Source organism: Chionomys nivalis, chromosome 3 (assembly GCF_950005125.1).
Source record: "Chionomys nivalis chromosome 3, mChiNiv1.1, whole genome shotgun sequence".
Classification (NCBI taxonomy): Eukaryota; Metazoa; Chordata; class Mammalia; order Rodentia; family Cricetidae; genus Chionomys; species Chionomys nivalis.
This window is the reverse complement of record NC_080088.1, coordinates 64,160,603-64,186,090: the sequence shown is the minus strand read 5'-3', so window position 1 is coordinate 64,186,090 and position 25,488 is coordinate 64,160,603. Positions and strand designations below refer to the sequence as shown.

At 38.1% G+C, this 25,488-nt stretch overlaps 1 protein-coding gene across 4 annotated transcripts in view; it reads right to left on the bottom strand.

Annotated features, from left to right (window-relative positions):
- Positions 1–25,488, bottom strand: part of Atp13a3 (ATPase 13A3) — an 85,771-nt gene that overhangs the window by 46,272 nt on the left and 14,011 nt on the right. For 3 of the 4 annotated variants that reach the window (XM_057764047.1, XM_057764046.1, XM_057764049.1), the window contains 8 exons: positions 12,278–12,378; positions 10,167–10,340; positions 9,417–9,599; positions 9,134–9,204; positions 7,525–7,605; positions 5,494–5,563; positions 4,035–4,169; positions 2,040–2,112 (listed from right to left, as the gene is read on the bottom strand). In XM_057764047.1, the coding sequence (XP_057620030.1) occupies positions 2,040–2,112; positions 4,035–4,169; positions 5,494–5,563; positions 7,525–7,605; positions 9,134–9,204; positions 9,417–9,599; positions 10,167–10,340; positions 12,278–12,328 (838 nt within the window). In that variant the 5' untranslated portion in view covers positions 12,329–12,378. The remainder of the gene's footprint in view (positions 1–2,039; positions 2,113–4,034; positions 4,170–5,493; positions 5,564–7,524; positions 7,606–9,133; positions 9,205–9,416; positions 9,600–10,166; positions 10,341–12,277; positions 12,379–25,488) is intronic. The other variant, XM_057764048.1, reaches the window with a different exon arrangement.

The following is a 25,488-nucleotide window of genomic DNA, read 5'->3' as shown; positions in this document are numbered from 1 at the left end:
GCAATTATTTATGTCTTGCCTCTTCTCAATGTTTTAGTCTCTTAAATGATTAAAAAATATATCAAGATTAAATATATAATAACACTTAATTCATTATTCCCTTGAAAATTTAAATCAGGCATTGAAATCCCAGCATTTGGAAGGCTGAAAAGCAAGAAGATCATGAATTTGAAGCCAGCCTGGCAAGAAGGCCCTCTCTCAGGTCTCTGTCCATGTAGACTTAAAAACCTTCAAAAGCTGGGTGTGGTGGCTTTTCACTGAAAAAGTTCCAAAACTATTGTGCTGCCTTGCAGTTCTAGAGCTTGTAGCAGCAAGAGCAGAATTTCAAGATCATCTCCTCCGGTACATAACAAGGTCTAGGCCAACCTGTGCTGCTATAATATAGAAACAAAACACACACACACAAAACCACTTTAAAAGAATCCTACCAAAAATAAGAAGGTAGCGAGTGAGGGAGATTCTAGAGACAGAAGTGACCAGGAAGAAAGCAAGGACTTGGAGACAGTCAAGAAAATGGAGCTTTTCGAAGGTAAAGCTCATACCTGTAATCCCAGCTACTTAGGAGGCCAGGGTAGCAATCCTAACTCAAAAGAAAGGGGGAGAGGTCTGGGGGGAGAGAAATGTGGAGAATATAAAAAAAAAAAAAAAAAAGACTGATTTTGAATTCTGGAGAAATGAAAGTGGCTACTGCCTCCAAAGACCATGGCGTTATGCTAACCTTCACGTCAACATCTCAGACAGCTTATATGTCCCAAGCATTCTCCTCACAATTACTGTTTCCTTTATACTTTGTCCCATGTGACAACACTGCCCAACTGCATACATCTCTTGAGACTTCACTTTCAATTATCACATCTTGTTCAAGGCCCACATTTCAAACCCATATCCTTTCTTGTTAACTCCACAAACCTGTTCTTGATCTGGGTGATGCCTTTAGTATTGTTCCCCGAAAAACCACTCTAAACATGGGAGCCAGAATTAATGTTTTTTCTGAAAGACGAACAAGATAAAATCTGCTTAAAGTCATTTGGTAGCTTTTCAGCCTTTGGAGGCATCCAAATCCCTTAGACCCCTTCATCTACTTTCAGCACATGACTGGCTGGATTCCAGATCTTAGAAGAGTACAGTCTTAACTTCAGGCCTCGGGGTGCTCCTCTCCTCATCTTAGACTCCTCACCAATTTTCTTTTCCTCGTTTTTTGAGACAGGGTTTCTCTGTAGCTTTGGAGCCTGTCCTGGAACTAGCTCTTGCAGACCAGGCTGGTCTCGAACTCACAGAAATCCATCTGCCTCTGCCTCCTGAGTGCTGGGATTAAAGGCATGTGCACCACCATGGCTCGATCCTCACCTGTCTTTAATTTAGCTTTCTTTGACTTTAAAAAACCCACCCTGAGTACCTAAGAGCACAGCAGTCTAGTGTTAAGAAGTCCCTGCTTGCCGGGCGGCGGTGGCGCACGCCTTTAATCCCAGCACTCGGGAGGCAGAGGCAGGCGGATCTCTGTGAGTTCGAGGCCAGCCTGGTCTACAAGAGCTCGTTCCAGGACAGGAACCAAAAAGCTACGGAGAAACCCTGTCTCAAAAATCAAAAAAAAAAGTCCCTGCTTTCATAGTACTCACCACACTTTGTTGTTTATCATGTCCTAGAGCTTAGCAAAGAGCCTCTACATTGTACAATGTTATATAAAGGAACGTACTGTCCACAAATCTGGGAATCTAAATGTGTATTTTCAATTCTGAAGAAGGAAGAGAGGAAGGGAGAAGAAGAAATAATAGGGCTGGTAAAGTGGAAAACAGTAAAGGTGCTTGCCACCAAGCCTAATGACCTTAGTTCAATCCCAGGACCCACATGGGAGAAAGAGCAGGGAGTGTCGTGGGTTGTCTTCTGATCTCCATACATGCCACTGTACATACATACAATTAAATAAATAAATGCAATTTTAAAATATGTATAAACACATAAAAATGGTCTTACTTTACACAAGTATTTAATTACATATTATGTGTTCATTTACTCTTTCAACCCTCCTCTGAAGTACTTACCTTCATTTACTCTACAAACTGAAACTCTCACAGTACTGTGAGTTGCCACCATATCATGTAACATAACATATTGCTGAAAGAAAAAAAGAAATAAACAATATACAAATCTGTTCCTCGAGATAAATACAAGAAAGCTCAATTACTGTGATCATTTTTTTACTATTCTGCCTATATAAAAGGTCAAAACTCATGGGATAGGGAGATGACTCCATGGCTACTTGCTTGCTACTTCTGGTGGCTTGAATGAAATGGCCCCCACAGGTCGACACAGGGGCACTATTGGGAGGTGTGGCCTTTGGAGTTTCAAATGCTCAAGCCATGCCCAGTGTCACTCTCTCCTCCTGTTGCCTGTTGATCCAGATGTAGAACTCTCAGCTAACTCTCTATTACCATGCCTGCCTACACACCACTGTGCTTCCTGCAATGACAATGAACTAAACTGCTTAACTGTAAGTCAGCCCCAACTAAAAGTTTTCCTTTATAAGAGTTGCCGTGGTCATGGTGTGTCTTCACAGCAATAGAAACCCTAACGAAGACACTACTCAAGTTCAGTTCTGAGCACCCTTGTGAAAGCTAAATGGGCATGGCAGCCTGCCTATAATTTCAGCACTCAAAAGGCAAAGACAGAGGATTCCTAGAGCAACCTGGCTAGCTGAACTAGTTCAGTAAGTGAGCTCTGGGTTCAACTGAAGCCATGCCTCAATGAGTAGGGCAGAAAACAATCCAAGATATCCAGGATCAAAACGAGGCCGCCAGGCACAACTGCACTCACTTACATGTAAACATATCCATGCACACACCCAAGTTAGAAATTCAAGAATTACTGTTTTAGCTCAAAGATACACTTTAAATGAGGCAGTCTTGAGAACATACGAATTATCCTGTCAACACTTCAATCTTTAATAAGCAAATATAGACACCTATAGCTTCTGAGTGATCATGTGATAATTTGATTCTAAAAACATCTAAAAGTGTAGCTTTGTGAGCATATGCAGTCTTAAATTCAAACTCTAGTACCACAAAAACAATAAAGTATTTGATTCTCCCCTCTGACCCAAAGGAAAAAAAATAAAGGAAAAAAAGCCAGGGCTGAAGAGATCGCTCAACGATTGATTAAGAGCTCAACCAACTCTTATAGAAGACCCAGGTTTATTCACAGCACCCACACAGTGGCTCACAATCATCTGTAACCCTAGTCCCAGAGGATCCAATAATCTCCTCGGGCCTTTGCAGGCACCAGACACTTGAGGTGTACTGACATAAATGAAGACAAAACAACAGTGTACACACACACACACACACACACACACACACACACAAAATGTCAAAGACCAAGCTAAAGTAGAAAGACTGGTTAAAGGCTACCCTAGTTACCGAAAGGGTCTGCAAGAAGCCCATTAAAGACCACCAGTTACATATGCAATAAGCAAGAACATTTATAAATAAAAAACTGCGAACATTTTGGGGTAGCACATAGCGACCACCCAAGAGGTTCGCAGGCCCCTTTTTATGACAGATTAGGGGAATTCCAGGGAGGAGAAATTAATCTGGGGGTGCTGATTGTACTGTAGGTGGCTCTAGTGGTTAGGGACGTTTTAGCAGCAGGGTAGAGAAAGCTATCTTTAGCTATAAAGAAGCTACGGTCATGTGCTAAGCCAACAAAAGGCTGTGGAGCACCTGCTAATTGGTTGCCCCTGAGTTGTAGTTTTCTGGAGAACTCCTTGCTCGGCTCTAGTCACCTTCAGTAAATCAAAATACATCCCTGCCAGGGACTATTAGAAACCTGTCATGGCTTTGGTCTGGCTCCCTGGCCCTCTCAGCTATCTTGTCTAAATGAACAAACAAACAAACAAACAAAAAAAGGAAGTTTGTATGTGTACTTATGGAAATATTACGTTAAATGTATTCTATACCAAGTACTAGCATTCTAAAAAACTTACAAGTTACCATAGAATGCAAATATATTCCTGAAAGATGTAAGAAATTCTGACTTACCTTCCTAATGGAATATAGTGAGCTTATAATGGATACTATGGACATGATCACAATGGCTAGAGCATAATAATAGTATTCATCAATGCTCCACAGGATAACACTGAACAGCTGGAAAATGTAAAATGGGTTGAGAACCTAAAAACAACAAAAGGATACATCAGTAGGCATAAATGGGATAACGATATGTATAAACATGTGGATTCTTCACCTCTTCACCATTTCACTAGAGATGTAGACAACCAGATACTTTTAGAAAGGGCTCTGTATTCTTGCTTCCCATTAAATACTAAAAATTGAGTCAATAAGCTTAAATTATTTGCATTCATTTAGATTCATACCAAAGGCAAATACAGATTCAACTAGAAAAAGTTAACCTGTATGAATTTAGCTATTCTGCATTATACTTTTGGTTAAAGCTAATTTGTAATAAATTTTGTGCTCTGGGCTAAAACAAAACTTTTAATCAAACAGAACAAATGTTTGCTTTTAATGAACTCCAAAGAGAAATTTACTTGTATTTCAAAAGTTCACTGACAGACAAAGAGAAGATAAATATGTGATAACGGAGAAACTGCTTTGTTATCTCAAAGGAAATTTCTTGGTATTTATTCTCAAATAAAAGTAAGACTATAAAGCCCTGGTCGTGAACTTTATAAAATGGTTATTTCATCTCCCTTAATTCCCTCCCAATGTCTTTTATAACTGCTGCTTTGTACCTTTCTAAGCACTTTCATATATGTAGTACCATTTTACTTCAAACCTAAATTAAATATTAAGAAATTATTCCAACTTTATCCATAAACAAGTAGCAGGTAGAAATGTTTTCTTAAGATAAAAATCAAAGACAGCTACCAATAAGATCCGCCTCAAAGATCCGCCTGCCTCTGCCTCCCAAGTGCTGGGATTAATGGTGTGCACCACCACCATCAGGAACTTTTTTCTTTTTGGTCCTACATTTTTCATTCAGTACACTAAACTATTTTTGCAAGCTGCATCAAATGGCTACTCATATTTCTAGTAAAGTATTCATCTAAAGCCAAAAACCAGAACAAAAGACTGGCAAGCCTTCCTGAGCTAGGTAGTTACTCACTAACTTCTTTTACATAGTCATAATCCTTTAGTCACACAGTCAAGGCAGTTATAAACGAACCCTCACTACAAGAACTAACACCATTCCTTTCATTTCCAATACGACACCACATGAAATGAGAAAAGGATCAAAGAATGCAAAGCTATATTAGATGTGATAGAAACACATACACACACACACAAAGAAATCTGTAATAAAAATGCAAAATTATATACATTATAAATACTTCTCTACCAGACAACAAGTTTTCCATCTTAACTTTTCAAGTAAAATATGAAGCAAAGCTAAGCAGAAAACCAAGACTGTGTCCTTACACATGACTCTCCCCAGTTGACGGGAACACACACTATCAGTTACACAGAGTCTTACCTCTTTAATTAGAAGCTTAAAAACAGAAGGCACTTTCACAGCAATTTCATTTACTCCATAAATCAACTTTCTATGAAAGAAAAATACGGTAACTGTATTAGTAAATGATTTAGGAAAAGAATTATGTTAGATATAAGTAAGGCCAATTGTTCTTACGACTCTTGCTTTTAAAACCTTATGTTCCATGACTAAAGTTCTATACTTTAAAAAATAAAAAATAACTCCTGTGTAGTTCTGGCACACACCTTTAATCCCAGCACTTGGGAAGCAGAGGTACGCAGATCTCTGTGTGAGTTCGAGGCCAGCCTGGTCTACAGAGCAAGTTCCAAGACAGCCAGGAACGCATAGAACAACCCTGTCTTGAAAACAAAAAACAAAACAAATAAAATTTAAAAAGCTATCTATGCTATTTAAACCAAAGCAGTCAATACTGGTAACCAAACTTTTAGCAGTTTACATCGTTTTGAGTCTCATTTTTACTATGACAAGAACTTTCTTATTAGTCAATAATCATGTCAGTAAAAGACTCATTTTGTTATGTCTAAGCTGTCCTGAAAATTACTACATAGATCAGGCTGCCTTCAAACTCATGGAAATCCTTCTGTCTCAACTTCCCAAATCCTGAGACTAAAGGTGTAAGCCACGACAACTGACTAAAGTTCTCTTCTTGACAACTGATTTTCATTTTTATTTTATGTGCATTTTGCCTACCCGTGTCTATGCATCACATACATGCAATACCAACGGAGGCCAGGGGAGCACATTGGATCCTCTGGAACTGGGATTACAGATAATTAGTTGTAAGCGGCCACGTGGGTGCTAGGAACTAAATCCATGTCCTCTGGGAGAGCAAGTGCACTTAACCACTGAGACATCTTCTCTAGCCCCCAAACAGAGCAAACTGTACTGAGATTTAAATTACGACTTTTATAAGAAATTAAATACTTCGAAGAATCTTACTCTATTTTTTTTCCCTAGGGAGAATATTTTACTAACAAAGTTCATTTCAAAACACTGCACACTTGAAATCCTTCAGAAAAACACTTTCTTAAAGTTGCTTAGTGACAGGGGATGCTGCTGCTCCACTATCAGAGCCGCTGCCATTGATGCATAAGACCCTGGCTTCAATTCCAAAGGACCGCATAAACCAAGCATGGTGTGGCACTTCCCAGGAAGCCCACCACTTGGTAAGCAAATGTAAGACCAGGAGTACAAAGACATCCATCCTTGACTACATACTGAGTGAAGTCAGGCTTAACTATGAGCCCTTTTCATTATTTTTTTTAAATAAATAAATAAATAAAAGCCCCCCCCCATAAAAACCGGAGAAGTGGGGGGTGCGTGCCTCGGTGTAGGCTGTAGCTTGAGTAAGGCTGTAAATTCTACCCGATCCCTCATCCCTTTAAAACCCACAGGTTCTTCATTTTAATCTCCTGTAATGATTTGTATGCTATTATAAATATAGCCTTTTATAAAGTGTTAAATCTGAATTTTTTTTGTTCAAACATTGAAAAACACATTACAATAGTACAAAAAAATTCCAATTCAATCCAAAAACTACATTTATCTTTAAAATATGTAATACACTAGCATTATTTTTATACTTTAACCAATAACACACAAAAAAGCATGGCTCCAGTTTATAGTTTCCTGGTGGGAAATCCAAGCTCATGCTTACAATTCCCATATCAGAAAATCTAAGGTGCTGCTAATTTACAGAACACTCCATTATAATATGCGTGACTGAGGATGGAACTCCACACACTAAACAACATTCCAATTTCAGAGACAAGAAAATATGAGTTTTGCATCTTAGAATTGATGAAATAATAAAACTTTAGGATAGTTAACTTTAGCTTAATATTCTTATAATTCTTAAACTAAAGGAGTTTTGCTCAAAATATCAGTAAGGGCACAACTAACAGCATGTTTTGCTTAAGTACCTACATTATACGGTACAGAGTTGGCTATATACACACTTCTGAATTTAGGAATTTTGAGAACAGATCTACTTTAGTTGGATAAAGTTACCTGTAGGCATGCATCCCCTTTGTCAGTCCTGCACTATGCTTTTCATAAATTGATGTACAAGAAACACCTTCATCCAGTCCCCTAAATAAATCCAAAGTTTTTACTTTAAACAAAGTTTAAAATATCCATATTAATGCCTCATTTTGCTATATGTGTGATTTTAAAACTGTAACTTCCTTACAAACTTCTTAGAAATTCTTAATAACAAAATTAGAAATCATGAGAATTTTAAGATCTCAAAGTCTTAAATAAAACAATGAATTGGTATAAGTCTCAAACACAGCTATGTTATCCACTATATGTCATGGCTCTAAATAATACTATGTAAGTAAATGTACATTATCCTTTAACAGTTTTCAAAGGTTATGAGTCAGCAATAAAACTAATAAAACTTCAGATAAAGTATAACTAGTGAGAATTCTAAACAAGACTTGGTTTTTATCCTGTTTCTCCTTTATATTTTTAGTTTTAAATGAAGAAATCCTATTCATTTTCTTCCACAATGCACCAATATAAATACTTTCCTGAACTACTACTACATATCTCGCTTCAAATATAGACCATAAATGTCTAAGACCTAGAACAATCCTAACTAGGATGTTTTCCCCAAAAAACATAATTTTACTTATTTTAACTGTTACCAGTCAAACATTTCTAAACCAAGAGAATTAAACATATTAATCTCCTTATTCTCTACATTTTACATACAGGGAAGCTAAGCTCTACAATTTGTTGATGTCATTAGGGTAAGTTTAAATTTTACAAATTTCAATGGCTGGCAGAGACCAACCAATTATATTAGACATTCTTCCCATCAGAGCTGATGACTTCTCCAGAATGCAATTCAAAGACAGACTAGCAGTTCAGTGTTTAACAAGACTGCAGGACATTGGCATCTGACATCAGCATTTTTCCTTAAAGTGATGGTTCTTCAACTTTAGAACCAGGCATGAGAAAACCATCAGGCCCATTACAGAACAATCTAATTCTTTAGTATTTCAGGTAAAATTTCCACGTATTATCTTAAGTATACTTGATCCTTTTTTTTATACACACAACAAAATAAGGGATTATTCCAATTTGTCCTATCAAAGGTAACACAGTTGCAAGTGCTCTTTCTCATCACTGACAGTAAAGTTTTCTAAATAAGTATTCCATGATTCTCTGATTACAAATGAACGAGACTAACAACATAGGAAAGGTAAAGCTCTAGGGTCGGGGAGAGGGGCTCGGTGGTACAGTCACTCACAGCTTATTAGCATGTGTGAGTCCCAGATTCAATCCTAAACCCAGTGCACACCCAAAACAAAGTAAAATAAAATAACAAGAAAAAACAAGTAGAAAACCTAAGCTGTGAGGTATTCTAAAATTCTTCACACCCCTCAGCCTCCCTGACAGCTAGCATCACAAGCATGTTCCACAGGCAAGCACGAGCTTTCTAAATTTTATGTAAATTTTTCAAAGATACAAGTTGCAGGTGAAACTCACTTTATAAGTGAATAAAGGTAATAGAATGTCTCTCTGAATTTATGTAACATTAGAATACAGCTTTTTTAAATGCATTTTCAAGATGTTCGTAATATATTCTAAGCAAAAGAAAAATACTTACTTTAAGAAATCAAAATTGTGAATGGTATCATTCCAGAAATATTTTATGCTATGGTGGGTGAAATAACGCATCTGTAGAACACACATAAATATTACATCACAAGGCTTATCATCACTTCTCAAAACATGTCATTTTTTTCTATTAAACTTGGTTTTATTTAATGGCAAATATTTTACAATGCATCTAATTTTAGCTCACATATAATTTTGCAAATTATGATCTACCTTTGACAACGTAGAACATTATGCTTTTTCAAAAAAGCTTTGATACTCCATCACAGTACCTGTTGGGACTGAGTCTGTGAGTATTTATTCATCTCGCATCTATTTTCTTCAGTCAGATTCTCAGTTAAATGAACAGCATGGCCATTAGAAACCTTATTAACTACAGATTTTGTATTAAAATTTGGTTGATTTTCCAGAGGAAGAAAGCGAATTTTTGCACAAAACCACATTCTAAATTCATCCTTAGAAGAAAGGGAGAAAAGTTAAGTAAGTTATGCACATTAAATAACAGCCTGTACTTTTATGTAAAGTCTATTACTTAAAAATTTAGTCATCTCTTGCTGAGAGAGTATCATTTCCTACTCACTTAACATGAAAAATTTGATCAACTTTAGCACACCATCAGTACACAGATTCCATAAAAGTTCACAATTCAAGCCTTAATTTACTCACATATATAATAAACATTAACTATTACAGCCTCTTATAAAATGTTTTAAACTAGGGTTCTAAAAAAAATTGTTTAAGACATAACATCATACGGTCAATACCTGGTCTAGTCAATGAGTGGTCAGTACTCAGGACCTTAAGACAATTAAGCATCTAATAATCCCCTGGGTCACAAAGAACTATAAGATAGTCTCATCCTATTTAAGACTTTTTAGCCTTATCACCACAAAAATATTCATTTCAAAGTCATACCTGAGAAATACTAAACATTCCAAAGTCCCAGTCACTTATTCTGAACAGTTTACACAAAGACATTACTGATAATCAATCAGCTACTAGTAATACATGCATGGACTTACAGTAGTCCTGAGCAGCACCACTTCACAGTCTTTAACTGCAGCTCTAACGCATGTGGCTTTCACTCGCCACTCAGGCATCCAATAGAGGAGGAGGAGGAGAAAACCACCAGTACAAATCACTCCTATGGAAACCATGGCAAGCTTCCAGTGGCATAAGTTATAGCCATGTATCTCCTGAACAAAAATGGCAATCACACGATTAATGAGCAAATGGTAAGTAAGGCAGATAAATTTATTTCCAAGATACGTATTTTTATATAAATTTCAATTTCTCAACTGATTATCTGTTATTTTCAGTAAAACTTACTGAAAATTTCAGATTTAAAAGTAAAATTTGTTGAACATGATCTATATTTATGTCTAATAAATTATTTGCTACTAATTCAACTGTGTGTGCATGATTAATGAGAAAATAAGGCAGATAAACTTGTTTCAAAGATACATAGCAAATCATATATATTTTAAGTGTAGGAATGTTTTGCCCATGTGACTGTAAACCATGTGTGTGCAGTGCCCTCACACCAGAAGGGGCTCTGGATGCCCCCTGGAAGTTGCATTACAAATGGACCCAAGTATCCATGTGGATACAGAGAATCAAACCTGGGTCCTCTAGAAGACTAGCCAGTGCTCTCAACCACCAAGCAAGCTCTTCAGTCCCATTCCTTGTAACTTTCATCATTTCATTTAAAACTTTTTAAAAAAGTTTTTGTTTTGCAACCATTTCAGACTTACAGAAAACTGTAAAAATATCAGCATTTCTTCTAGATCCTTCAATCCAGTTTCCTCTGTCAAAACCAGTGTTCCATTACTGTCAACTACACTCGGTATCAGGATTTCACCAGTCTTTTTTACTTCCGTCATATTTTATGACACTACATTCACTGACTAATTGAGACGAGGATCTCAGACTGTTGAGATGGCTCAGACATTAAAAGTGCTGGCTATGACACAGGGTCTCACACTGATAAGTGATACACCCAAGGCTGGCCTCTAACTTATGATCCTCCTGCCTTTGTCCCCTGCATCCAGGATTACAAAGCATATATTACTATGCCAGGCACATTACATTTAGATGATTTTTTAAAAAGTAACTTGCTAACTGTTTCAATATCACTGTAACTGATGAACTTTACTAACCCAAATTATTTTTAATATTCTTGAATTCCCACCCACAGTTGTTGCCAAATAAAACACCTCAAACTGACAAAGGCTTCATGAAGTATACATTTCAAGTAAGCAGTGGGAATTTGTTTATCTGATGGCAGCGAGATATACTAAAACTTATTCCTTAATATGGTGGTGATACATGCCTATAATCTCAGCACTTGGGAGACTAACTCAGGAGAGGTTACTTGGGGAGCCTACAAGATGTATCAGAACAAATGTTCTTGCCATGCATGCCTGCTGACTTGAACTCAATCCCTAAAGCCCAGAAAACTCCTGAAAGTCGTCTTCTGACCTCCACCACATGTACCCCACGGCACACACGTACTTAATGTACACACAAAAATAATAAAGCATACATTTTTAAAATTTTAAAAATAAACAAGTCAGGTGGCAACGGCACATCCCTTTAACCCCAGGACTTGGGAGGCAGAGGCAGGTGGATCTCTGAGGCTGCTTGGTCTACCTTGAGTTCCAGGACAGTCAGGGCTACACAGAGAAACCCTGTTTCATAAAACAAAAACAAATAATAATATTAACAACAACAAAAACAACCACTTCAATTTAAAAACTCAAGTCAAACCAGGTAAAAAGGCAAGTGCCTTTGATCCGTGGACTTGAAAGGCACATGCAGGTAGAACTCATGAGACTAAAACTGGCCTGGTCTATGGAGTTAAATTTCAGTTTAACCAGGGCTTCATGGTGACTTTGCCTAAAACAAACAAAATATGCATGCAGAAGCGCACATGCACACACACACACACCCTAAATCAGGATACAAAAATTCATATGCATGTGTCATGCATAGGCGTTTCACTAGGGATCAAACCAAGAGCCTCAGAACATTAGATGGACAAACACTCTACCACTAGGTTGTACCCCAACCCATGTTGGTTTTTCTTTCATTTTATCTTTTTACTCCTTAGGAAATTATGAAAGATAGTTACCATTTCATCTTCTTGACCCTTGTTGATAGTCTTCCTTTCTTCTTTGTCCATTTCTACAGAGGCTTGATAGGTGCTGTGCTTCACACAACAGGTGAAGATAACTGCAAGAACAAAAGAAACAAATGTTGCTTTTCTTTAAAAACAGATCTTGACTGCCCAACACAACTAGATGGTAAAACCCCACTGCTGATGACACCACACACTGAGAAATCAAGTTGGAACTCAGTTATAAACTGTCTCCCTGTGGAGAACTTTCCTAGCACCAGAAGGTGCTACTGGAGAGAAGTTATCAACAGTCTTACCCCAATATGGATTTTGTTCACTACAATACCAACCTGTCAGGCAAAACATCCTCATGGGTACAACAGGGTCATGACTGTTATGTACAAAACTAACTACTTTGTGATCGTATTTGGGGCCCATTCCACAGGAGGAAAATCATGCTTTGACATGTAACCTGAGTCTCAGGCCCTAGGAGGAACCTATTATTCTTGTTTTGTCCAAACTACCTTCCACATAGTTATGTTTATACCCACAGACTATTGCTGCTCTCAATCTTGGACAGAGACACATCTTTTTGCAGTTAGTAGACTCATAACTGGTAGAATAAGTAACTGTTGAAAGCTCAACCCTAAACACCACATCTGTATCACTCTCTTCAAGGCTCACATCATTGTAAATGGCAGGGAAAAAAAAGAACCCAAAGATGGGGGAAAACATTGTGAAACGCTGATGGAGGAAGGTCATTGGTTAATTAATAAAGAAACTGCTTGGCCCTCATAGGTTAGAACATAGGTGGGTGGAGTAAACAGAACAGAATGCTGGGAGGAAGAGGAAGTGAGCTCAGATGCAGGGCAGCTCCCCTCAGAGCCAGACGCAATGAAGCAAGCCGCCAGGTCAGACATGCTGAATCTTTCCTGGTAAGACTGGTGCTACACAGATTATTAGAGATGGGTTGATCGGGATATGAGAATTAGGCAGTAAGGACTAGAGCTAATGGGCCAAGCAGTGTTTATATGAATACAGTTTGTGTGTTGTTATTTCGGGGCATAAGCTAGCCAGGTGGCCGGGAGCTGGGGCAGCAGGAACTCAGCCTGCAGCTCCCTACTACAAAACGCTGTCCTCTGCACATAACAGCCGCACTCACTAACTCACAGCAGCAAATATGGCCATCATCGTTCCATCATGGACAGAGAAGGGGCTCACAGGACCTGAGCATTAGCTTGGGGAGGAGGGCAAATTTCTTCAGTGGAATAGTCACTAGTAAGTTGTCCTATCAACCATAATTAAACTGAATGCATAATAGCAAAATCAAAAACAGAACATAAAAATTTTTTTAAAGCTTGTTGAGAAAAAGTGTTCTGTGAAAGTGGGAGAAGAAGAGGCAGGAGGATGGGTATGTCAAAACATACTATATGAAATGAATGACGATATCAAAGAATCTTTAAAAAATGTTAATAATACCACAACTTTAATCCTAGCCCAGCAATTGAAAGAAGAATATCTGTGCATTCAAGGCCAATCTGGCTTACATAGTAAACCCCAGGCCAGCCGAGTTGCAAAACTGTAAGATCCTGTCTCAACAACAAACTTTGTTGTGTTTTTGAGACAGGGTTTCTCCGTGTAGTCCTGGCTTCCCGGGCTTGCACTGTAGACCAGGATGACCTCAAACTCAAGAGATTCACCTGATTCTGCCTCCTGAGTACTGGGATTAAAGGCATGCACCACCACCACCTGGCCAAACTTTAATTTCTTGGCAATAAAAATGGTGGTGTTTTACAAATGTCTTTAATGATCTCTCCCCTATCCCTTTCTTAGTAATCTGTCCATTAACTCAATTTTCACCCCAGACAAGCTTCATAGAGAGTAGAAAACAGTCAGAGAGGATTGCTCAGTGTACCTGGTATCTATCAGACAAGGCTGGTTCAGTGTTATCCTAATAAAATTTTGGCTAGGAATTACTATTAAGTATGTAACACATTCAATAAGCATTTGTTAGGTACAGTAATCCCTTAAAACACAGACCAGGGGGTACACACCTGTAATCCCAGCACTCAGAATAGCCGGAGTCTGAGGCTAGTCTGAGCTACTTAACCTTGATGAGATTCTTCCTCTCCCTACCTAACACACTCCCAAAACAGGCTGTGAGGTTGGTTTTCTTGCTGGTGCTTGTTGTTTTACTGTAATTCAATTTCGTTCCATGAAATAGTTTAGTTTAGCTCAAGGTAGATGAATAAGACTACATACCCTAAAGCTGGAGGATGAAAAAAATAACTTAGATTGTTATATATCGGGGGCTGGAGAGATGGCTCAGTGGTTAAGAGCACTGGCTGCTCTTCCAGAGGTCCTGAGTTCAATTCCCAGCAACCACATGGTGGCTCAAAACCAACTGTAATGAGATCTGGTACCCTCTTCTGGCATGCGGGCATACATGGAGGCAGAATGTTGTATACATAATAAATAAATAAATAAAATCTTTAGATTGTTATATATCAAAGCTGCAGCAGGTATGGATTAATGAAGCATACTGTTTTCAGGTCATAAATAGCGGTGAGTCAAAAACTGGCATATTATTGTGACTGCAGAACCTGCAAGTACTATTTCTGAGGAGCTGGAGAACCTGCCTAGGGTTCTTAGATTAAGTGTTCTCCCGCTGAGCTGTATCTGTATCCCCAGAAGACTTCCAGTGAGTTCAACCAACCAGGGAGCAAATATATTTGAGAAGAGGAAGCACTTGTACTCGACATGTACACTTTTTTACTGTCATGAATAGCAAAAGAACATGCATGGGTTAAGTGCAAATAGTATACCACATTGCATAAAAAATTAAATACCTCAGACTTTAGTACCTGGAAAATCCTGGCATCAGTCCTCCACAAATATCAGTGGCCAGTTACATATAAATTATCAGTTCTAAATCTCTTCTCTGGCTGGCCTGGAAATCACTATATAGGCCAGTCTGGCCTTGAATTAACTGAGATCTTCCTGAGTGCTGGAATTAAAGACATCTGGCACCACTGGGACAGTTCTAACTTATAATACAGTGTTAATACACAAACCCCTGCACACTGACAATAATTATAAAATCATACAGGAGAGACAAAATCTAAAAAGTTTGAGTTACTGCTTTAAAACAAGCTGGTGAGATGGCCTCACCACACAAGCCCCATGACCTAAAATTTGACACTGTGAATCCACAATGGAAAGATAAGAGTACTGGGGGGGGGGGGGTACACGCACACAGGCACGTAAACAAAACAAACAAAAACAAGCAGGGTTTGTCTCTGCAGAACACAGTAAAACACTATCATCTCACTCAATTTAGACTCCATATGTTCCCCTAACTAGTATACATCAGATCTGGCACATAGCAGACAATCAAAAAAACACTTGCTTGACCGTTACTGTTCGACAAAGATATTTCTGTTAAGACAGCAATAATTTTTAAATGACAAAGAATTTTAGACTACTCTCTATATAGAAATGTTTAAAATCCATTTACCAATCAAAACAAAATATTAAACCGAATGTCACTGCAGAAATGCAGTAGTTTTAAAAGAATCTAGTCCAGCTTCTCCAAAACAAGTCATGCTACCATCCAAAATCCTTTGGACAATTTAGGAATATCTTCTCAGTCTATGGCAGTACTTCGGCACTAAAGCATACTTAACAGTTATCCCAATACCATAATAACAATCCATCAAATCAATGATTTGAAGCGGTGGTTATTCAAGGGCTGGCTATCTAGAAACAATTAAGCAAGCCCAGCATCGTTCCCTGTGATAAAGATCAGTAGTCAGTGCCTGAACTTGTAGCGTAAGGCCAGTCCTGCTTGTCTTCAAAGGTTAAGTCTCCACTAGAGAATACTGGACTAAGCTGGGATTCATTAAGCTCAGCACCACTAAGGATTTATTGGTAATAATTTCTGATAACCAATTTTAGTTATTTCCTATCACCACATTTACATAGAAAGAAACTACTTCTAGTCTTTAAATTTAAATTTTTATTATTATTGTGTTTGTGTAAGTGCAAGTGGGTATTCCACAAAGTGTGTGGAGGTCAGAGGACCCAAAGTCAGTTCTCACCCTCTCTCCAGTGCCAGATATTGAACTCAGGTGTCATCAGACTTGTGAGATAAGCACTTTTACCCACTGAGCCATCTCACCAGTCCCTGCTTCCAGTTTTTATAATCTTCAGTTTCAAATAGTGATCAGATTTACCCCCTGTCTAAAACAGAGACAAAATGCATAATGATTTAAAGAATGAACATCAGGCAATGAAGGAAACTGGTAACTGAGCACTGTGAAGCTAACACAGCATGCTCTACACTTGCTCCAGTTTACTGAACACAGATCAGGAAACTCAACTGGGTCCAGCAATCCCTAAGCTTCTAAGGCTAGGAGTCAAGAGAAAGACATTAAGTTGTGTCACCAGAAGATCTGCACACAAAGAGCAACCCTGGGTATGGCTGGCCCACCTATAAAGCTAGAAGCTGGAAAGTGGAGACTGAGGATCAAAGTTCAAGGTCAGCCTCAGCTACTTGGAGTTCCAGGCCAGCGTGAGCTACAAGAGACCCAGGAGAGAGGAAAAAACAGAGGGAAGGAAAGGATCTGAAAAGAGGTCCCTAGTCTTTTTCTTTTTTTTTGTTTTTACAGGATCTCACTATGTAGCCCAGCTGTCCTGGAGCCCACTATGTATGTAGACTGTAGCGCCTGCACTATAGGATGGTAATCAAGCCAGGAACTAAGCTGCAGACTTAAAAACACATGCACACAGAGACACGAGGACACGGGTCATCCTTGAAACGAGAATGCCAACTTTATTGTGTTCTAGGTAAGCTTATATAGGGATCTTATATAGCCATACCCCAGTTTTCGGGATCTTTCAAGCTGCAGGCCTCACCAGAACCCACTCCCCTGCCATCAAGGTCTCGAGCTCAGAGCAGCTGCAAGCACTGGTAAACAAGTTATTTTGCTCAGTTCACTTCAGCAGGCAAAGGGTCTGTGGCAGGCAAATAAAGTCAAGGGGCCAGGGGTCTGCAGCCCCCAACAGTGGACCAGGCTGACTGCCTGTGTGCTGGGATTAAAGTTAAAGGTGTTCATCACCACACCTAACAATCCCATCTCCTTCCTTCCTCCCTCCCACCCCCCACCCCACCAGCTGCCAGTCTTCAGTTGAGTACTTATTGATCACTTGCCAAGATATGTAATCAAAGCTAGCTCAAACTTATGGCAATCTTTTTAGCTCAGCCTCAAAAGTACTGGAATTATAAGGAACAAACCAGTATGTTAACGTGGAATTGCCATTAAAATTCAATGTCTTCACTGGGCCCACAAACTATTTAAAATTTTTTCCCCTAAATTTAACAAGTATTAACTATATTCCCAAGATTTTGAGCAGTGAAAAAGCGTACCAAGGAATACTCCAATTCTTCTTGTCTTGCATGGTAATTTATTTTCCTAAACAGTCACTGTCCATGTTATATTGCAATACTTTATACAAAAATTACTTCTCTACATGTCAACTGCTTTAAGACATAATTAACGCCTTACCAGTTTTAGCAAAATTGCAACATTAATTTAAATATAAAGCTGTTCTAAAATTCACCCATTATCACTAACTTCAAATATATTATACACCTCCTAGGAAATTACCAAGAATTAACCCTTCAAATACTCATAATTCCAACTCTGCTTACATTTAAAACATGCATATTATAAATGTAAATGTTTATATAAATAAACCTTTCAATGACTCCATAAAGATAAAGAATAAAAGAATCTTAAAATACAACACAACCAAGATGCACATTAAATACTTTTCTGACACCTACATAAGACATTTTCAGCATTAACAACAAGCTTCAAAACTACATTAAACAAAGCCTTGTTGGCTTGCTAAAAGTGCATTTTTTCAATTAAGTCAATTTCTTTATCACAGAAAATAAATCTTACCAATAACATTATACCATTATTCCTCTGAAATCCTGATACTTCAGCTTTCAAAAACTGGCTCTTCATATAAAGTAAAACCATAAAAATCCATACACTAAAATTTTATGCCAAATATAGGTTCTGTTTAAATTCCTTTTAAGATGATTAAGATATTAAAATCTAGGACTTTTTAATTCAGAAACTTTAAATGGGTTTTAGAAGATATACCTTCTGTTCTTTGTCACTGGCAGAGCTCCTACTGAATAAATCCTATCCTGCTAGCACACACAAGTTCCGGTCACAGTGCATGCCTGAATCTTGATGTTATCTAAACAGCAAAGGGTTAGGCTATTGTCCTTAACCAAACCCTTCCTTGAATTTATAATGAAATGGATTTACTTCACGGGGTGGGGGAAAAAATGCAATGAAGAACAAAATGAAGCTATCAGAACTAAAACTCACCAAGTTTAAGATAATGCTTACCCCCCCATTCCATAATTTCTAATTACTGATTGTCTTTAGTCTGTTCTAAAATGGTCAGGCCCTATTTTCTAAAACAAGACAAACTGGCATCAACAGGCAGAGAATTCCCCAAACCTCTAAGACATCTTTGCTTTCTAATACAGTAATAATGTAATAATTCAGAGCCAAATGTGGTGTATACATCAGTAATCCCAGCAATCAGGAGACTGAGGTAGGGAGAATAAGTTCAGGTCAGTCCAAAATAAAAGGAAATAAAACTTCTTAAGCCTACCTAGAATTCTTGAAAAATTAATTTTACAAGGTTCTTTAGAGTGATCATTAACTCAAGTAAAACTTCAAGCATAGCAATTTTAAGTATTATAATTGTATTAAGTATTAGTCCTGCATTCACTGTGGAGTTGTTCTGACCTCTACATACATGCTCTGGCATGTATACGCTTACATCCCCCTGTGACATACACAAATAAAATTTTTAAAATAAACATTTAACCCCCATTTTTTTGAGATTAGGTCTCTGCATAAAGCCTAAACTGGTCCAAACCTTTTGCCTTAATTTATCATGTCCTGAGATTACAGGCATTTATCACTCCACCGAGCTAAAAACCAAAGGACACAAAGGATGCTTCAAAGATCCTGAATTATAAATACCACAACCAGCATTCTCAACTGATTTTATTTTCAAATTTATAGCACCCACAACAAATCCACAACTCAAAAGTTTTGTGCAACTGAAGCAAAATATGCCTTGGTACATTTAAACTAATCCAGCCCACAGAACAATCTTAATCTTAGTATCTACACAAATACCTATGTAAAAAGAATAATAAAATCTTAATCTTCCAACCAGAGTAAGCAAACTATGACAAGTATGAGGACAGAAGTCAACTTCAAATCAGCTAACAATAAAAATGACATAATATAGCTTAATGAATACGTGGAAATTTTACAAGGATACCAGCTAAATTTTAACAAAGGTTCACTCAATACCCACTTTATCACTTCCATCTCAGACTTTCTCTTATAATACATGCTTTTGTTTCTGTGTTTAGGCTTAAGGAAGGCTATTGTGTCCAATATACACCAATCCAAGACTGTATTTACATTTGTCAAGTGAAGTCTTTGGGATTAATATGAAGAATGAGTACAGCCTTCACTATTTTTAATCACTTTTATTATACACACACACACACACACACACACACACTATCTTTTAAATGAGCATTTTTATTTAGAGGTATCCCACATGCTTAATACTGTCCTCATGAGACAAAATAGTTAATCTAAATAAAAGTTTGGATTTTATTTATTTATTTAGGTTTTTTTTTTTTTTTTGGTTTTTCGAGACAGGGTTTCTCTGTGGTTTTGGAGCCTGTCCTGGAACTAGCTCTTGTAGACCAGGCTGGTCTCGAACTCACAGAGATCCGCCTGCCTCTGCCTCCCAAGTGCTGGGATTAAAGGCGTGCGCCACCACCGCCCAGCTTATTTAGGTTTTTAAAACAGAGTCTCAACACAGACTGGTCTTGAACTCCCTACACAACTGAGTCTGGCCCTGAACACTTGACCCTCCTGCCTCTACCTCCAGAGTACAAGGATCATATAGGCATTGCCACAGCACCCAGTTTATTCTACATTTTAAAAAATGTCTATTGCCGGGCGGTGGTGGCGCATGCCTTTAATCCCAGCACTCAGGAGGCAGAGACAGGCGAATCTCTGTGAGTTCGAGGCCAGTTCCAGGACAGGAACCAAAAAGCTACAGAGAAACCCTGTCTCGAAAAATCCAAAAAAAATAAAAAAATAAAATAAAAAAATAAAAATAAATAAATAAAAGTCTATTTAAGGGCTGAAGGGGAATGGGAGAAAGCAGGATGAGTGAGGGAGTGAGACAACAATTATACATATATGAAAACACCATGTTGAAAACTATTATTTTGTAAGCTGACCAAAAACTTAGTTTTAAAAATAAAACTGGGAATGACGGTGCATGCCTGTAAAACTAGTGCTTGGGAGAGAGATAAGAGGATCAACAGATTCAAGGTATCTTCAGCTGCACAGGGCGTTTGAACTCAGCTTCAACTTCACGTGATCGGGACTAAAAAAATAAGTAGAAGTTTTCTTATCTGATTCAATTATTCAAGTCACTAGGGTCCTAGAAGTCTCATATTTCTTTCTCATGTATGTGACAGTTCCGAACTTCATGTTCAAGGTTAAAAGTTATCAAAGTGTTAGTTATAACTACATAGGTCTGATTCCTACCCAAACATAATGAAAAATGCTACATCAGGCAAGAGTTTGAAACAGATTTATCCTGCAGACAGAATAGTTTTAAAAACTAGCAGAACATGCTGGACATTGTACGCCAATCCCAGCAATGGCAGGTGGAGGCAGGCGGATCTCTGAGTTCAAGGCCAGCCTGGGCTACAAGAGCTAGGTCCAGGACAGGTTTCAAAGCTGCAGAGAAATGTGTCTTGGAAAGAAAAAAAAAAAAAAAACTTAAAAAAAAAACTTAAAAAAAAAAAAACAACTAGTAAAGCAGCTTAGAAAGAAAACTGCTTCTAACACCTGAGATAAAAGTCACTGTGCTAACCAACTGTGACCATCCTCTGTGCTATGGTAAAAAGAGTAAGGGAGTTTAGTTTTCCTTCTGGTAAAAACACCAAACAGTTGATAAACTTCCATTTCTACAATGCATGGCCAATATGAAACCTTCAAAACACTCTCTACCTGGATCTCACTTGTCTCTTTACTGTCAGCATACTTTCACAAGCACATTGTCTTTTACTTTTGTTTTATTTATTTTGTAGTGCAGGCTTGCCTACAACTCATAAACCAGGGCCTTGCACAAGCTCAGCAGGTGCGCTAAGCTACAGTTAATTAAATTTATCTCTTTTCTGTTTTGGTTCAGCTGAGTAAAAGTATTAACAACACATAATACAAATATGATGATCATCAAAAAATTATCATTTGGTTTTTGTTATTTGTTTTTCAAGACAGGGTTTCTCTGTCTAGCCCTGGCTGTTCTGGAATTCACCCTGTAGACCAGGTTGGCTTCAAACTCAAAAGATCTGCCAAGCATGTGCCACTACTGCCTGACTGCAAAGTCTTATTTTATTGAATTCATCTATAGAATAAAGTAAGCAAGTGCATCATCATATTAAGAGTAGAATAAACTAGGTATAGTGGTACTCACCTTTAATCTCAGCACTCAGGAGGCAGAGGCTGAAAATACCTCTGTGAGTTCAAGGTCAACCTGCTCTACAAAGGCAGCTCTGTAGAAACCCTATCTTTGTTTTGTTTGCTTTGTTTTGGTTTTTTTTTTTTTGGGGGGGGGGTCGAGATGGGGTTTTAGTCCTGGTTGTCCTGGAACTCACTTTGTAAATGAGGCTGTCCTCAAACTCACAGAAATCCATGTCTCTGTCTCCCAAGTGTTTGGATTAAAGGCATGCACCACCATGCCCAGCTCTGTTTAGTTTTTTGTTTGTTTTGTTGTTCTGTTTTTGGTTTTGAGACCCTGTATCTTAAAAAAGGGAAGGAAAAAAAGCACAGGCACTATGTAAAACTTGTTGCATTCTTTCACCTGTAGGTGGCAATCTAATGTTGCTAAGGAAAAAGGAATAGTTAACTAAAATATTCAGTGGTTAAAGATGAGCTATATTATCCACCAATTTGTTTAGTTAAAAACTCGAAATATCAGTATGAAAAGGGGTTGCTTTCTGAAACGCCAAGTTCATGTGTCTCAAGAGAAAAAATAAGATAAATAACAAAAACCATAATGAGGGCCGGGCGTGGTGACATAGGCCTTTAAAATTCCAGCATTCATAAACAGAGACAATCTATGAGTTCAAGGCCAGCACGGTCCATAAAGTGGGTTTCCAGGCCAGTCAGGGCTCAATAGCGTGATCCTCTCAAAAACAAAAAAAAGTCTCCAAGACACATTCATATTGCCCTCCCACCTCAGGACCTTTTTCCAGGAGGTAAGCAGTGGTGAGAAAGTCCACACCACCAACCTCAACTGCTCAGTGATAGCTGATGTGAGGCAATGGCTAAGAGCCCTTTGTGGACGAATTATTCAATGGTTATCAGCTGATTATGCTCATCGCTTATCACCCAACCTCACTGCCCAGGAAATATCCACTGCCTTGGCCTCCCACAACCAGGCCAGGAATGCTGTAGCACCCAGCTTAGACAAGCTTGCCCTAAGGACGGCACCAGCGCTGATATTTCAGAAGAATCCTATGACTTGTCTAACAGTTGTCTAAGCTTAATCACTCAAAATGATACATGAAGGTCACAAAAAAGACTAAAGGTGCTAGATCCTGACATTTAACAGTGTTTCTAGGGCAAGATAATTAATTAGGTAGGTGGTGAAGGGTCTGGACAAATCTGAATTTTTCTTTCTCACCTTTCCTCACTACTTAACGATATTTGAATTTGGCTTCGTCTGCCACCCATGTACCTTGTAATTAAATTTTTACTACAGGAAGGAAGGGGGGGAGGAAGGAAAATTATGTGGTAACTTAGCCATTAAACAGGTGATAAAAGCAAGAAACAGGTATGGTGGACCCTAATACAGATATGAAGAAATTATTCTGAGGAGGGTAATAGGGAAGTAACATTAACAAAGTATGACTTCTGTTGAAATTCACTACTTTATAGGTCAACTTAAAAATTTAATTGTAGCCGGGCGGTGGTGGCACACGCCTTTAATCCCAGCACTCGGGAGGCAGAGGCAGGTGGATCTCTGTGAGTTCGAGGCCAGCCTGGTCTACAAGAACTAGTTCCAGGACAGGCACCAAAGCTACAGAGAAACCCTGTCTCGAAAAACCAAAGAAAAAAAAATTTAATTGTAACAACAATAACAACAACAAATAAAGCCCCTAGCAATGGTGGGACACATCTGCAATCTCAGCACTTTGCAAGTAAAACAGGAGGGTCTGGAATTTAAGGCCATCCTCAGCTACACAGTGGCTTGAGACCAGCCTGAAGAACTACAAAGACACTATCTCTTAAAAAAAAAAAAAAAAAAAAAAAAAAAAGGAAAGGAAAGAAGAATGGAAGGAAGGAGAGTAAGGCTGCACGTGGAGGGAGGGAGGGAGGGAGGGAGGGAGGGAGGGAGGGAGGGAGGGAGGGAGAGAGAGAGAGAGAGAGATGGAGGGGGCTGTGCATGGGCACATGACTTTAATCCCAGAACTAGGAGTCAGAGGCAGGCAGCTCTTTGGCCAGTCTGGGCTACATGGAGAGAAACCATGTCTTGAAAAACCAGAAAGAGTAGATTTGGGGTTAGTAGTGGTGGTGCATTGGTGATGCATACTTGTAATACCAGTACTCGGGTGGCTAAGGCAGGTAGACTATAAGTTAAAGCCATCCTGGGCTTACATAAGATCTTTCCTGCCTCTTAAAAAAGATCAACAAAAAGAACATCTATCTTTAGTATACACAAACCCTTGGGTTTGATCTCTAACAAGAGAAAGGGAAGGGAGGAAAAAGAATTTACACCATCTTTATAGAAAGACAACTTACAGCATCTTTAAATTTTAAAATTATATATACCTTAATTATATACCAAAATTATATATACCTTAATCTAACAATTCTAATTAAAATCCACATCATGCGTTATCTAGACTAAGTATATATAAGTATATATGCATAAAACATATTCCTACTGTACTTTTTTTTTTTTTTTTTTTTTTTTTGGTTTTTCGAGACTGGGTTTCTCTGTGGCTTTGAAGCCTGTCCTGAACTAGCTCTGTAGACCAGGCTGGTCTCGAACTCACAGAGATCCTCTTGCCTCTGCCTTAAAGGTGTGCACCACCATCGCCCGGCCCTACTGTACTTTTTTTGTACCAAGGGAAAACAAAAACCTAAGCCCCTTAGAATCTAAATCAATGTCCACCAACAGAATATGGATAAGCCTATAAAATTAAGGCAAATGAATTAATTTATATGGAGACCAAGATAGCTCTCTATACAAGAAAAAAGAAACATGATTAATACAGCACTTTTGTATCAAAAACTTACATGTATGTATTTAAAAACGAGCTATGAAAAAAAAATGAGCTATGAGGCAGGAATCACTAGTGGTGCAAGGCTTTTATCCCAGAACTCTGGAGGCGGAGGCAGGCTGATCTCTGTGAATTTGAGGTCTGCCTGAGCTACACAATTCCAGCCTAGCCAAGGTTTCATAGTAAAACCCTGTCTCAAAGAGGGAGAGAGTGGGAAGAGGGGGAGGAATTGTAGACACACACCAAAGTGTTAATATTAACTCAGAAAGTATAAGTATTATAGAACAGAGATCACAAGTGTCCTTCAAGTTCCTCTGAATAACTGAATGTAAAATTTTTGTTCATTTTCCCCCTTTAAGGATGACAGTGGGACTTGAATAAAAAGTTATTTTAAAACAAGCAAAAGTGAAACTGCATAATAGAGATATTAAATACAATAAGGGTTACAAAAAAAAAAAAAAGAGTTCCAGTAATAGTTTATCTTTGTTAGCAAGGCAAATTGACAAATGAGTCTAATTATCCCAACCTAAAATCTATAATTTCAGACTTTAGGTTAAGGGTTTCTTCAAATAATATATAAATGAAAGGTTCTCTCATTTAATGCAAATTGGTGTCAGCTTAAAATTACAGTACTATTAACTAAAACCACTAATACTCAGTTGACATTAAAATCAATGATTTAAAAATGATAGTTGAAATCTAAATACTCATTAATTCTAAGATTGCTATTTTTCACATTTTACCACAGTTAAAACTGGAGTACTTTTTAAATGTTATTGTTGCTGTCAGCAAG